The sequence below is a fragment of the Pan troglodytes genome, chromosome 10, assembly GCF_028858775.2.
Source record: "Pan troglodytes isolate AG18354 chromosome 10, NHGRI_mPanTro3-v2.0_pri, whole genome shotgun sequence".
In the NCBI taxonomy this organism is placed as follows: Eukaryota; Metazoa; Chordata; class Mammalia; order Primates; family Hominidae; genus Pan; species Pan troglodytes.
Window position 1 is genome coordinate 43,439,391 of NC_072408.2, and position 12,317 is coordinate 43,451,707.

Sequence of the window (12,317 nt, forward strand, 5' to 3'; positions counted from 1 at the left end):
TGACTAGTTAACCATTCTGGGCTCAATGCCCTCATCCACGAAATGGAGACTGAATGCTGATTAATTCCTCTCTTACTCTCCCAGGCTTCAAAACCACAGCAAGAAGAAAGCAGGCAGCAAGATAAAAGAAGATTCAGGCCAGGAGCGGTGGCTCAAGCCCGTAATCTCAGTACTTTGGGAGGCCAAAGAGGATGGATGACTTGAGCTCAGGAGTTCAAGACTAGCCTGAGCAAAATGTCGACACCCAGTTTTTACAAAATAGTAAAAAAATTAGAGAGGCATGGTGGAGCATGCCTGTAGTCCCAGCTACTCAGGAAGCTGAGGTGGGATGATCACCTGAGCCCAGGAGGTGGCGGTTGCAGTGAGCCGAGATTGAGCTGCTGCACTCCAGCCTGGGTGACAGAGTGAGACCCTGTCTCAAGGCAGAAAAAAAAAGAAGAAGATTCAGCAATGTTTTGGTTTGACTCTTCCCATGGTGGAGATGGGGCAATGAGTTGCAGAACAGAGAGATGAGGTGCCTTGAAGTCTTCTTTGCGGTTTGTAGACTAATATAGAATGTAGGGCACAGTCTACAAGGTTAACAGGAGAAACAGGGAAGGAACGAATCCTCTGCTAGGTGCAGCTGTTGGAGCTCTTTTGATGAAGGACTGGAGAGCTAGGAATTCTTGGTCCTCAGGAGGAGGAGGAACCTGCCTGGAAGACTTCTGGGATAGGCAGCCTCAAATGCAGCTTGGAGGTGATGATTCATGGTACACCATCTTGTACAGTTTTATCTTCCCAACAGGACCATGAGCTTGTTGAAGATAAATAATGTGCATTGTGTTTCTTTTGAATTCCCACAGGACTAGTCACAGGATGGACATGGTTGGCACTTCCTTAATATTACTTGATTGTATCAGAAAGAGGGAAGCCTCAATAGACATTTACTCAGCACTTATATATACCAGGCATTGCGAAAGTTTTCACATGTGAATATTCATTACAAACCCCATTTTACAGACATGCAAGTTGAGGCACAGAAAAGTTTCATGGCTTGCTCAAGGTCCCACAACTATGAGCAGGTCTGAGATTCAAACCCGAGTCTTTCTCCTCTCACAACCTCTCTTCCCAGGAGACAGAGCACTGGCTGGCCTTGAGAGTCACATTATATTGCAGTGGGCAGGGCACAGGCACACATACACTCCAGAAAACCATGTGTGACCTACACAATAGACACGGAAGCTTAAGAGCAGAATAAAGGGGCAATCAAAATGGGGTGGATTCCTAAGGAAGATGATTACAGAGCGCGACCTTCAAGGTTTGGAAAGACAGCTTGATGGGGCTTGGGGAACCAGGCAGTAGGTGCTGAGAAAATGCTTAGGGAATAGGAAGCACCCCAAGGAAACAGTGAAGTGTAGTGGCTTGTATTAACACAAGATGTTTGGACAGGACGGAGTTGGTCCCAGGCCTAAGAAAGCAGTTTAGAAATGAGGCAGTGTTTGCTGAGTCCTTTACAAGATGCATCATTAGCACATGACGGAAAGCAATTAACTTGCTTCTTACTCATATGCTGATCAAGTTGCAACTGGAAAGGAGTTTGCACGTTGTGGGGAGGGGGTGCCAGGGAACCAGCCAGTGGCCCTTACACCATTTCCCGAGGGATGCCGAGTGTGAGCTAAGGGTTGGCGGATGCCCAGGGAATGCCATCAGAAGGCCCTCTCCACTAGCAGTGCCCCGCCCCCACAGGATGCTCATAAAAGCCACGAGACCAGGGCTCTCCAGCCACCTGTCTTCTCCACTGCCTGTACCAGCCCACCTCAGGTGCCTTCTCGCCGGCCTTCCTCACCCACCATGTCTCGGCAGTCCTCCATCACCTTCCAGTCTGGCAGCCGCAGGGGCTTCAGCACCACCTCGGCCATCACCCCGGCAGCTGGCCGCTCCCGCTTCAGCTCTGTCTCTGTGGCCCGCTCTGCAGCAGGGAGTGGGGGCCTGGGAAGGATCAGCAGTGCTGGGGCCAGCTTTGGAAGCCGCAGCCTCTACAACCTGGGGGGTGCCAAGCGGGTCTCCATCAGTGGGTGTGGCAGCAGCTTCCGAAGTGGCTTTGGTGGCAGGGCCAGCAACGGGTTTGGAGTCAACAGTGGATTTGGCTATGGGGGTGGAGTTGGAGGAGGCTTCAGTGGCCCCAGCTTCCCCGTGTGTCCCCCTGGAGGCATCCAAGAGGTCACTGTCAACCAGAGTCTCCTGACTCCTCTTCACCTGCAAATCGACCCCACCATCCAGCGGGTGCGGGCCGAGGAGCGCGAGCAGATCAAGACCCTCAACAATAAGTTCGCCTCCTTCATTGACAAGGTAAGCAGGGGCTTCATCCACCCCCTTGGGTTTGGGATCAAATAAACTCTTGGAAGGGCCATCCCATGGGGGGAGAGCAATAATGCAATGACCCCACTGTGGGAATGAGCACTGTTCAGCACGGGCTCCCAGGGGCTGAGACCCTTCCAAGTCAGGCCGGCTTGCCCCACAGGACCTGGTAGAAATTTCCTCTCTTTCGGAGCCACATGGGCTGGTTCAGTCAACACCAAGAGAAGAGTTTTGTTGATTCTCTACAGGAGAGTTGCTGCTCAGCAAACTACCCTAACCCAGAGTAGGTGGTGTTGAGAAACTTAACCCAAGAGCAGCTCCCCAACAGAAGCCTCTAGTCCCCACCACCCGAATCCTATGCAAGCCCTAGGGAACTTTGCGGTAGCTCCATGGACTGCCTCCTTTTGGGTTGGAGTTGTCAGTTACATTATTGTCAATGGGTGCCAAGTGAAAAAAATATCTTTTTCTTCTCTCCCTTATTAATAGGAGTGTCTAACTCTGCCTCTCCAACTTCTCAAGGTTTCATTCTCTCTTCTTCCCTCCAGGTGAGGTTCTTGGAGCAGCAGAACAAGGTCCTGGAGACCAAATGGGCCCTCCTGCAGGAGCAGGGCTCCAGGACTGTGAGGCAGAACCTAGAGCCCCTCTTTGATTCCTATACCAGTGAGCTCCGACGGCAGCTGGAAAGCATCACCACTGAGAGGGGCAGGCTTGAAGCTGAACTGAGGAACATGCAGGATGTTGTGGAAGATTTCAAAGTCAGGTAAGTGGGAGACTGGCTTCTGGCCACACACAGCCATCTGAAGGCTCCTTTGTGTGAGGACCAGAGAGGTGCAAAGGAGCAAATGCCGATATCAGCCGGGAGCTTTGGAACTGCAGCCTTTATCCTGCAAGGTGGAGACAGCACTGTGTGGGGTAGCACAAGGACCTTCATCTTGTGTATTGCTGTTGATGAAGATCCTATTCCTATTTGTTCACATGACTGCAAAGGGATATCAACATCATCCGACAAAGCATTGCTACTCACTCTAGAAATCATAATGTAATTTCACAGTCAGCATATTGTTTAATTCCATTGGACATGGGCTCAATTATTGAGATGGTTTGCATTTCCAGGATGGCATTCACTGTAGAGTGAAGAGAGGTAACAAGGAAGAGTTTAAAGGAGGGCAATCTGACTTTTCTTGTGGGGGGCAACTTTTGACTGCACATCATCCAGGCTGCAGTAGGTGAGGTATCCAGTGGAAAGGGATTTGGTCCAGACTAACCCATTAGCCAGCTTGCCCTTATTTCTAAGCTCGAGCTACCCCTAGTTACAAAAAGCATATTTCTCAGGGGCCACCCTGAGGTTCAGTGAAAATATATCAAAATCTACCCGAAACAGCCTGCTGAACAGATAAAGTTTACTCCACGATTTCGGTAGACACTTGAGGTGGAAAAACATTTTAGATTAGCATTGCATATCTATCAAAAGATGGAGTTGCATAAGTATATTTTTGTATTCCTTTAAGTTCCATGCTCACCTTCTACTCTTAGAAAAGTTTATTAAAAACTAGCAGAAGAAATTATCCCCCTTTTATGGAGGGAGAAATAGAGGTTAAATGAATCACACAAAGTCATGCCCAGGTCAGCGGAAGAGCTGGAAATGATTTGAGGGCTCTTAACTCTTGCTACACCAGCCTGGAAAGAGTTTAATGCAGACTTGCTCAACAGCACACCCCCCGCTCTGTCCTTATAGGTACGAAGATGAAATTAACAAGCGCACGGCTGCTGAGAATGAATTTGTAGCCCTGAAAAAGGTGAGTGGGGATGTCTCTCTCAAAGGAGAAGGTTTAAAATGGAATCTGGAGTGTGGGGTAACCTGACCTCTGACCCTTGGGCCACCCAAGAAATGTCACATCAACCTTGAGAATATCTGCAGAGTTCAAACCTCCCAACATGTTCCCTCTATGTTGATGGCCCCATTAGCCCTACTTGGGTTTCTGTGAGCTCAGGGAATTCAAGCCCCCAGTTCTCCGTAATTACCCATCCCCAACCCCAAATCCCCCAGACCCAGAGTTTTCTAAAATCCAAACTAGATGGGCTGGGGAGAAATCTGCTCAGCTTCTTTTGGACTGGATACTTGGGGCTGCAGACTCAAAGGAGCATCCTGCGCTGTCATTCCAGGACGTAGATGCTGCCTATATGAACAAGGTGGAGCTGGAAGCCAAGGTCAAATCTCTGCCCGAGGAGATCAACTTCGTCCACTCAGTCTTTGATGCAGTAAGAGTCTGCAAGTATTTCTGTCTCTCCTAGGTCTGGAGCCTGGAAAGAAAAGGATGATGTATTGTGCCATTCATTCATTCAGTGCCTCTGCCCAGCATCTTGCTTGGATACTTCAAGCTGGGGCTTGGGTGGTAGGGGGACCAGGGAGAACCACTTGGAGCCTTGTCATACTAAACTACCCCAGCTCTGATGCTTCTCCCCCGAGCTCCCTCATCCCATGGCAGGACAACATCTAGCAAGGAGAGAGTACTGATTCCCAAATTCTAGGACACTGGGTAATTTCCCAAGGAATCAACACATACCTGCTCCCTTCCCCTTCCCTGAAAAGTATTAAAAAAAAAAAAAAAGGCAAGCTGTCCCTCAGCTCATTGGTCAGGGGGCTTCCTACCCTTTGAAGATGCCTCATTCTGGGCGCTACCCCTCCAAAGGCAGAGACCTGGGTCTGTGGAAAGGGAGAGAGAGGTAGAAAGTGATGGAGTCACACTGTGCAGGGGGAAGCAGTGTCCCAGATGTCCCCAATGCTCTTAAAGAAGCCGTTTATGTTGGCATACTGAACAGACACGTGTCACATTCAAATCTATGTAATTCCAATTCAGAGGATGCTTACCCACCCTCATGCCTGGGGAAAGCACACAGATGGGAGCCTTGAGAAGTAAGGCTGGGAAAGATTTTCACCACACTGATCTTTTGGGATGAATGGGAATACCTAGGGAATAGCTGAGAGAATCTGCCAGGAATACCAAGGAAAGGATTCCTGACCTAGATGGGTAGTTAACCACGAAGATTTAAGATTCTTCATCTTATGCCTTGGTGATGCTGAGTTTACTGCCCTGCAGGAGCTGTCCCAGTTGCAGACCCAGGTCGGTGACACATCCGTGGTGCTGTCCATGGACAACAACCGCAACCTGGACCTGGACAGTATCATCGCTGAGGTCAAAGCACAATACGAGGACATTGCCAACCGCAGCCGGGCCGAGGCTGAGTCCTGGTACCAGACCAAGGTGAGCATGGACACCTCCATGATAGGTTCCAGGGTTAGTGTTCTCTGAGGCTCCACATTATCACTTAACTCAGCCTCAGGAAACGTGTGAGCACATTCGTTTATTTCAACTTAGCAGGCATGTCTTTGATGCTATGACAACTTAGCTTGAAATGCATGTGGAAACCAAACCAGACACACTAATACATGGTCAGCCCAATGCTGGGAGCTCAGGACATCCACTGGCCCCACATTCCTCAAGATCTGGGTGGGAGCAGGGTGAGACACCAGGACAACCGAGACACAGTCATGAAGCAGTTTCTAAAAGGCTTATTTATTCTCTATATATTTTCTGAGCTCCTGCTGTATGCCAATCAGGGTTACAGGGTTGCAAATAAATAAACCGCAAACAGAGAACCCAAGCTCTGGGAGGCCATGAAGTGAATGGACAATCATGGAAGGGAAAAGATAGCATGAATAAAAAGCTTCCAGGAAGACGTGGGGGCTTTGTCCAGTTGGGAAGCCATGAGGGACAAAAGATTGCCGAGGAGTGGGGAGAGGTTTAAGGCTGAACAAGGAGCTGGCAGGCAAGAACAAGCAAGGGAGTTTATGTCAGGAAAAGGAAGGCTGGGATAAACACAAACAGCTACTGCCCAGAGCTCAGACAGCCGCAAAGAAGTTTGGCTTTGCGGGGTACAATTGACCCATGATACCAGCTCTCTGTCAAATCCAGACCCCTCTTGGGGCAGCTTCTCACCTACGAGCTGGTTCCTACTCTTTCCCTGCTCCATACATTGCCTCATCCCTTCTGGTCAGGAGTGTGGTGGAAAGGAAGGTGGGTAGCAGGGATCAGGGGTCCACAGGGCAGAGGCAGCGCCTTGACGGTGAAAGGAAATGTGATGCACTTAACCCCAAGGTGAAGTGGTTGAAATCGATAGCAAACGATTCCTCATGTTGTTGGGTTGTTGCTCCATTTAATCGTGTATACCTAGAAGCGGGAACCTGAGCTATTCAGCACTTTCAAGAACCCCACAGATCTTGACTCTGGCAGGGGATCTCCTTTTGTCAGGGAAGGGTGTAGGTTTCACTTCAGTCTGCTGGAGGAGACAGGGTGTAATTATTGCTCTTAAATTCACATGTCCTGGATATGCACCATTAGATTGAGAACTACCTGAGATTGGGAATACTTTTACAAAGTCTTCAAAATTGTGCCTTCCACAGCCTCTGCACCATCCCACACCATTCCCCCATATCTCCTCCCTGTTTCCCCAGCATTGGTGTTCGGAGGGCTACCAAAATTCATGGGCACAATTGGTCTGGATGCACGCTCTGTGACCAGGAACTCCCCAGGGACCGTGACCAAATCACCGTCTCACTTCTAGAACTCACCATGTTCCTTCCCTCACCCAGGGTCTTCATGCAAGCTGTTTCCTTTGTCTGGAATATTCTCCCCCACAACTGGTCACTTAGGTCCCTCCTTCTCATCCTTCAGACCACAGTTCAAGCATCTCCATCTCTGGAGAGACTTCTCTGACCACCACTTCCCACTTCCAAATCTAGGTCAGATTCCTTCATTACACTCTCCCAGGACCCTGTTCATTTCCTAAGGGCACTGATCTTAGTGTGGAACTATACATTTGATAATATGCTAATTCAGTTAATGTCTATGTCCCCCAATAAACTGTAAGCTTCAGGGGGAATGAGTGAATGACTAGGAATGAATGAGCCTGCTTGTGGCACCCAGGGTGGGTCTGTGTGCACAGCGAGTGCCTGGGCCAGGCATTTGACTCAGTGACTGGGTTTGCTCTGGTTCTCTCAGTACGAGGAGCTGCAGGTCACCGCAGGCAGACATGGGGATGACCTTCGAAACACCAAACAAGAGATCTCTGAAATGAACCGCATGATCCAGAGGCTGAGAGCTGAGATTGACAGCGTCAAGAAGCAGGTAAAGATTTGGCAGGGCCAAGAGCTCCTCAAATGCTCATTTCTTCTGGGCCTTTCTGCCATCTTTAAGAACTCCTCCCCAAGAAGCACCACACCTCCATGGGCTGTCAGCAGGACTCATGGCTTCCTCCTGTCCTTACAGTGCTCCAGCTTGCAAACGGCCATTGCTGATGCAGAGCAGCGGGGAGAACTGGCTCTCAAGGATGCACGGGCCAAGCTGGTGGACCTTGAGGAGGCCCTGCAGAAGGCCAAGCAGGACATGGCTCGGCTCCTGCGTGAGTACCAGGAGCTGATGAACATCAAGCTGGCCCTGGACGTGGAGATCGCCACCTACCGCAAGCTGCTGGAAGGCGAGGAGTGCAGGTGAGGCAGATGCACCAACTTCATCCTCAAAGCAAGTTGAGCTCACCCCAGCTTCCTGGGCATTCCTAGGGGCTCGGGCTGTTGCAGCCCCTTCTTCTCCTGGAAGAAAATGCAGTTCAGAATTGGGCTATGGCAAAAAAATAATTTTAATTTCCTTCCAGGCTAGTAAATCATTTGAGGTGCAACTACAGTTAGCATCCCCATAGAAACCTAAAACCTGATCAGGTCTAAGTAACTGAATTCTACCAAAGGAGACATTTGGTTACATGGCAGCTCTCGAAATGTGGTCTAAAAGGCCATGGGCTGAGAACAAACAGTCCTAGGATTTGGGCTTACAGATCTAACACTAAGTAGCTACATAACCTTGGGAAAGTCAGTCTCCCTTCTCTGGCCCTCAATTTCTTCAATGATAAAATGAAAAGGTCAGATTACATGATCCACAAAGCTTCATGGGAGCTTTGTGCTCTGCCAGTTAGGAGCTGTGTAGCCAAGAGCAGATACTTAACCTCTCCACCTCTCAGTGTTCTCATCCAATAAAATGTGAATAACAATAGTTCTAAACTCTCACTTTATTAAAAGGGTTAAAATAAGGGAATACACACAAAGCTGTTAGAACAATGCATGGTGCACAGCGTGTTCGATAAATGTTAGCTATCATTCAGTTTCATGGCCAAAGACATAGGCTTTGGTGTCAGATGAATCTGCCTTCAAATCCAGCTTTGTGACTATGGGCAAGTTAGTTAACTTGTCTGAGCTTCCATTTCTCCCTCTATAAAAGTGAGCAAATAATACCTACCTCATGGGGTTGTTGAGAGAACTAAGTGGTGTGATATAAGTAACAGGTACTCAACAGCTGTTACCTCTTGTTAAGTTTCTCAGTATGTGTTTATGAATGAATGCCAGTTCTGTCCTGAAGATGCTAAAGCAAAGTTACTTGGTTGCTAACATAATAATAAACTGATATTACTATTGTTATTTTTATGATTCAGACGCCTCTCCACACCTATATACAATAAGCTCAGCCCTGCTCAGTGCATGACAATGGTCCCTTGTTGAGAGACAAATCTTATTATAGGACAGGCCCTTCTTTCCAGTTGATGCCAGTATATGATTACTTTTAATTTCCTTAAGGCATCTAACTAGTTTAAACCAAAAATTGTATTACTGAGATTATAGATTTTGCTCCTGTGAACCTCAAACTCCACCTTATTTTATTCATTAGATTATTAATATTATCTTTAATACTACTAGTTCTCAAATAATTTCAACCTGTATTACTTCTGCAATAAAAATAATAAAGTATGTTTAAATGCTTTGTCAACAATTACAAAAGTGTCATTGCAAAGGCCCGTAAGCTGCTGGCCACATTGGTAACCTTCCTTCTCCCTGCTCTTCCCAATCAGGTTGAGTGGAGAGGGAGTTTCTCCAGTTAACATTTGTGAGTATGACATACTTCTTGGGCCATTTGGAGTGTGTGTGGTAGAGGGGATGGGGATGTGGTGGGCTTGCCAGAGGGTGAAGATATGACGGGTTAGACGGGATCTCACAGACAGCGTTCATTTGGAGAAGGTTTGAGGTTTTGGGTCCCTTAAAAAGCAAGCCATATTAGGAGTCTTTAATGTCACAGTTCTTTCCTCTTTGAGAGTGAGGGTGTCACAGAAGGGGTGATGAGAGGTTTGATGTCATTGTTCTGAGTGGGTTTAAAAGATCCTGGCCACATCTCCTACCTCCCAGAATTCCCTGCCTTTTTGTTGGGGCTGCAAGCCTAGCACAGAGGTGAGCACTTGATGTAGATGGGATTTATGAAAATTCCTGGTCTGGCTTGGACCTTTGAAGGGAGCCTTCATGCTGTGGACAAGAGCATTGCCAACTAGGCAGCTTCTCTCCTGAACAGTTTGAGAAGAAGCTCCACTGCTTGGCTCAACTCTGCCGAGTATAACTGCAGAAGGATGCCAAGGGTTTTCAAGGCAGTAAGGGCAGCATAAAATATGGCAGTTGGGTACAGTAGCTCTAAAACAGGAGAGGTATTAACAAGCTGGCATGGCCCTGTGCTGGTGAGAGAAGAAGTGGTCATTCGCAGAGCTCAGTGCTGGCATCACAAGGGCAACAGAAATGACTCTTACAACTCACCCTCTACAAGTGAGTTTGAGTTTGGTTTTCTTGATGGGCATTCATAAGGGCAATTCATTATATTAGCCAATGAGTCTAGAAGGCAGAGCCCTCTGAACCACCCAGGTGTCCTTCTTCCCTGATGTCCTTGTCTAGTGGTGCCAGAGACCCTCAAAGCTAATTTTGGGGACAGGCCTTCAAGCATAACCTTGAAGCTCCTTTTCTCTTGAAAACACCTAATTGTCTGTATTAGTTTTCCAGGGCTGCTGCAACAAAGTACCACCAGTCAGGTGGTTTAAAGCAACAGAAATGTCTTGTCTCACAGTTCCAGAGGCTGAAATTAAGGGTTAGCAGGGCCCTGGTCCCTCTGAAACTTGGAGCCTGGGCCAGCCTCCTGCTCTGTATATCATGCAGAGTGGCACTATCCCCTGTCCAAACCAGATGGTGTTCTGGAACACGGAGGCAGCATGGGCAGCCCAGCCCCCCTCCAGCCTCCTCCTAGCTCTGGCGGTGGCCATCCATCCTCGGTGTTCCTTGGCTTGTGACTGCATCCCTCCACTGTCTGTTTCTGTGATTGTATGACCGTGTCCCTGTGTGTCTGTGGCTTCAGATGAATGTCTTCCTTCTTTCTGTATGGACACCAGTCATGTTAGATCAGGGCCCACCCTACAGATTTTATCTTAACTTGGTTATACCTGCAACGATCCCATTTCCAAATAAGGTTGCATTCACGGATACTGGTGTTAACACTTCACCATAGGTTTTTGAAGGACACAATTCATCCTATAACGGAGTCTATTTTTTTAAATTTGATTTTCCTTCTGCAGGACCCAAAGTAGGGTGCTAGAATGTGTAAGGGGATGAGTTATAAATTAGGAGAAGAATAGGTTGGGAGGAGAACGGGGGCAGAGTTCACTGGCCAACAGGTTAATCTGTCACTTGATCCATCAAGAATATTCCAGCCTCCACCCTGGGATTCTGAGTGTGGGGCTGGGAGACGCTGAGGGAAGAGGAGTGTGCCCCTCCCCCCATAAGCATCCAGAAGGAAGAGAAACTTTGGAGTCAGGCTCAGACAGGGAGACAGACTCAGATGGCACAGCAGGAGGATCAAAGGGAAAGCAGGTGGACTGGAGCTGCTTCCAGGAGGAGAGGGCTCCAGTAGGTTCTGGAAGGGGAGGAGGAAGCCATTCCAGCCTAAGAGGCTGCCTGGAGCTGCAGCTCAGGAACACAGGCAGTGATCTCACTAAGCAGGGGACGTTGGAAGGAGGCAAACTGCTGGCTGACGAGACCACCCCCTCCCCACCCAAGGACTCCAGGGCACAGGCCCTGACACTCCCAGCTGTCTTCTCGCTTGCACTTGATCTGACCACACCTCCTCTCTTCCCGGCAGCTGTGGTCACCTCCACTCTTTCCAGTGGCTATGGACGCGGCAGCAGCATTGGAGGTGGAAACCTGGGCCTCGGTGGGGGCAGCGGCTACTCCTTCACCACCAGTGGTGGGCATAGCCTGGGTGCAGGCCTGGGAGGTTCTGGATTCAGTGCCACCAGCAACCGGGGCCTAGGGGGCAGTGGTTCTAGCGTCAAGTTTGTCTCCACCACATCCTCCAGCCAGAAGAGCTACATGCACTAAGAGAGCCCCATGGCTCCCTCTCCCCTGCCTTGAGGCCTGTTTGCAGTCACACCTGGACACCAGGGTCCTCCTCCTTCCTCTCTCCTTGTAAGGTGCACCTGTGCTGCTGGGAGCCTGGAGTACTGGCTACACCCATTCCCAGGCCTAAGCCAACCTCTCCCTCCTGACTGTGCCCAGACTGCCAGCAGCACCCGTCTGTTACACATGTGAAACCAAAGTCTGCTCTCTCCCAAGGCTCTCATTCAGCCTATCTTGCAAGGCCCGGGCAGCTGGAAAGTCCTCCTCCAGCTCCACCTCCCTCCCTCCCTCCAGATGCAGAGGCTGGGGAGTCTCTCAATGCCAGGTTGTCAACCACCTGTCTCATAGTGTTTATAAGTGGCCTGCTGGGAGTGAGTGCTCCCTCTGTTCCCTCCCTGGAATGTGTCTATTAAATGCATGTGTCACCTGTTTGGTGTCTGGCCCTCTGTTTGGAATGGTGACTGACCCAAAGCAATTCTCCTCCTCTCCCAGGCCTGCTCCCAGCATGGGGATCACACAAGCAGTGCTCAGAGGCATCAGCCCTTGCCCCTTCCCTCTGAGCTAAGAAAGCTGGCTGGGAGGAAGGGAGGGCGGCCTGCAGAGGTGCAGGGAGTGCAGGGCTGGCCAGACTTCCTTTTTCCTCTCCTTGGCATGCCTTGTTTGGGAAGCCGGAGCT

The 12,317-nt window shown here is 49.3% G+C and overlaps 1 protein-coding gene across 1 annotated transcript; it reads left to right on the top strand.

Moving 5' to 3' along the window:
* The first annotated feature begins 1,650 nt into the window (after window positions 1–1,650).
* On the top strand, window positions 1,651–12,070 carry KRT75 (keratin 75). The gene is made up of 9 exons (XM_522391.5): window positions 1,651–2,328; window positions 2,883–3,097; window positions 4,073–4,133; window positions 4,501–4,596; window positions 5,436–5,600; window positions 7,398–7,523; window positions 7,665–7,885; window positions 9,289–9,323; window positions 11,385–12,070. Exons 1-9 carry the CDS (start codon window positions 1,669–1,671, stop codon window positions 11,621–11,623), a joined length of 1,818 nt encoding a protein of 605 aa, XP_522391.3. The 5' UTR covers window positions 1,651–1,668; the 3' UTR covers window positions 11,624–12,070.
* Window positions 12,071–12,317: the final 247 nt, after the last annotated feature.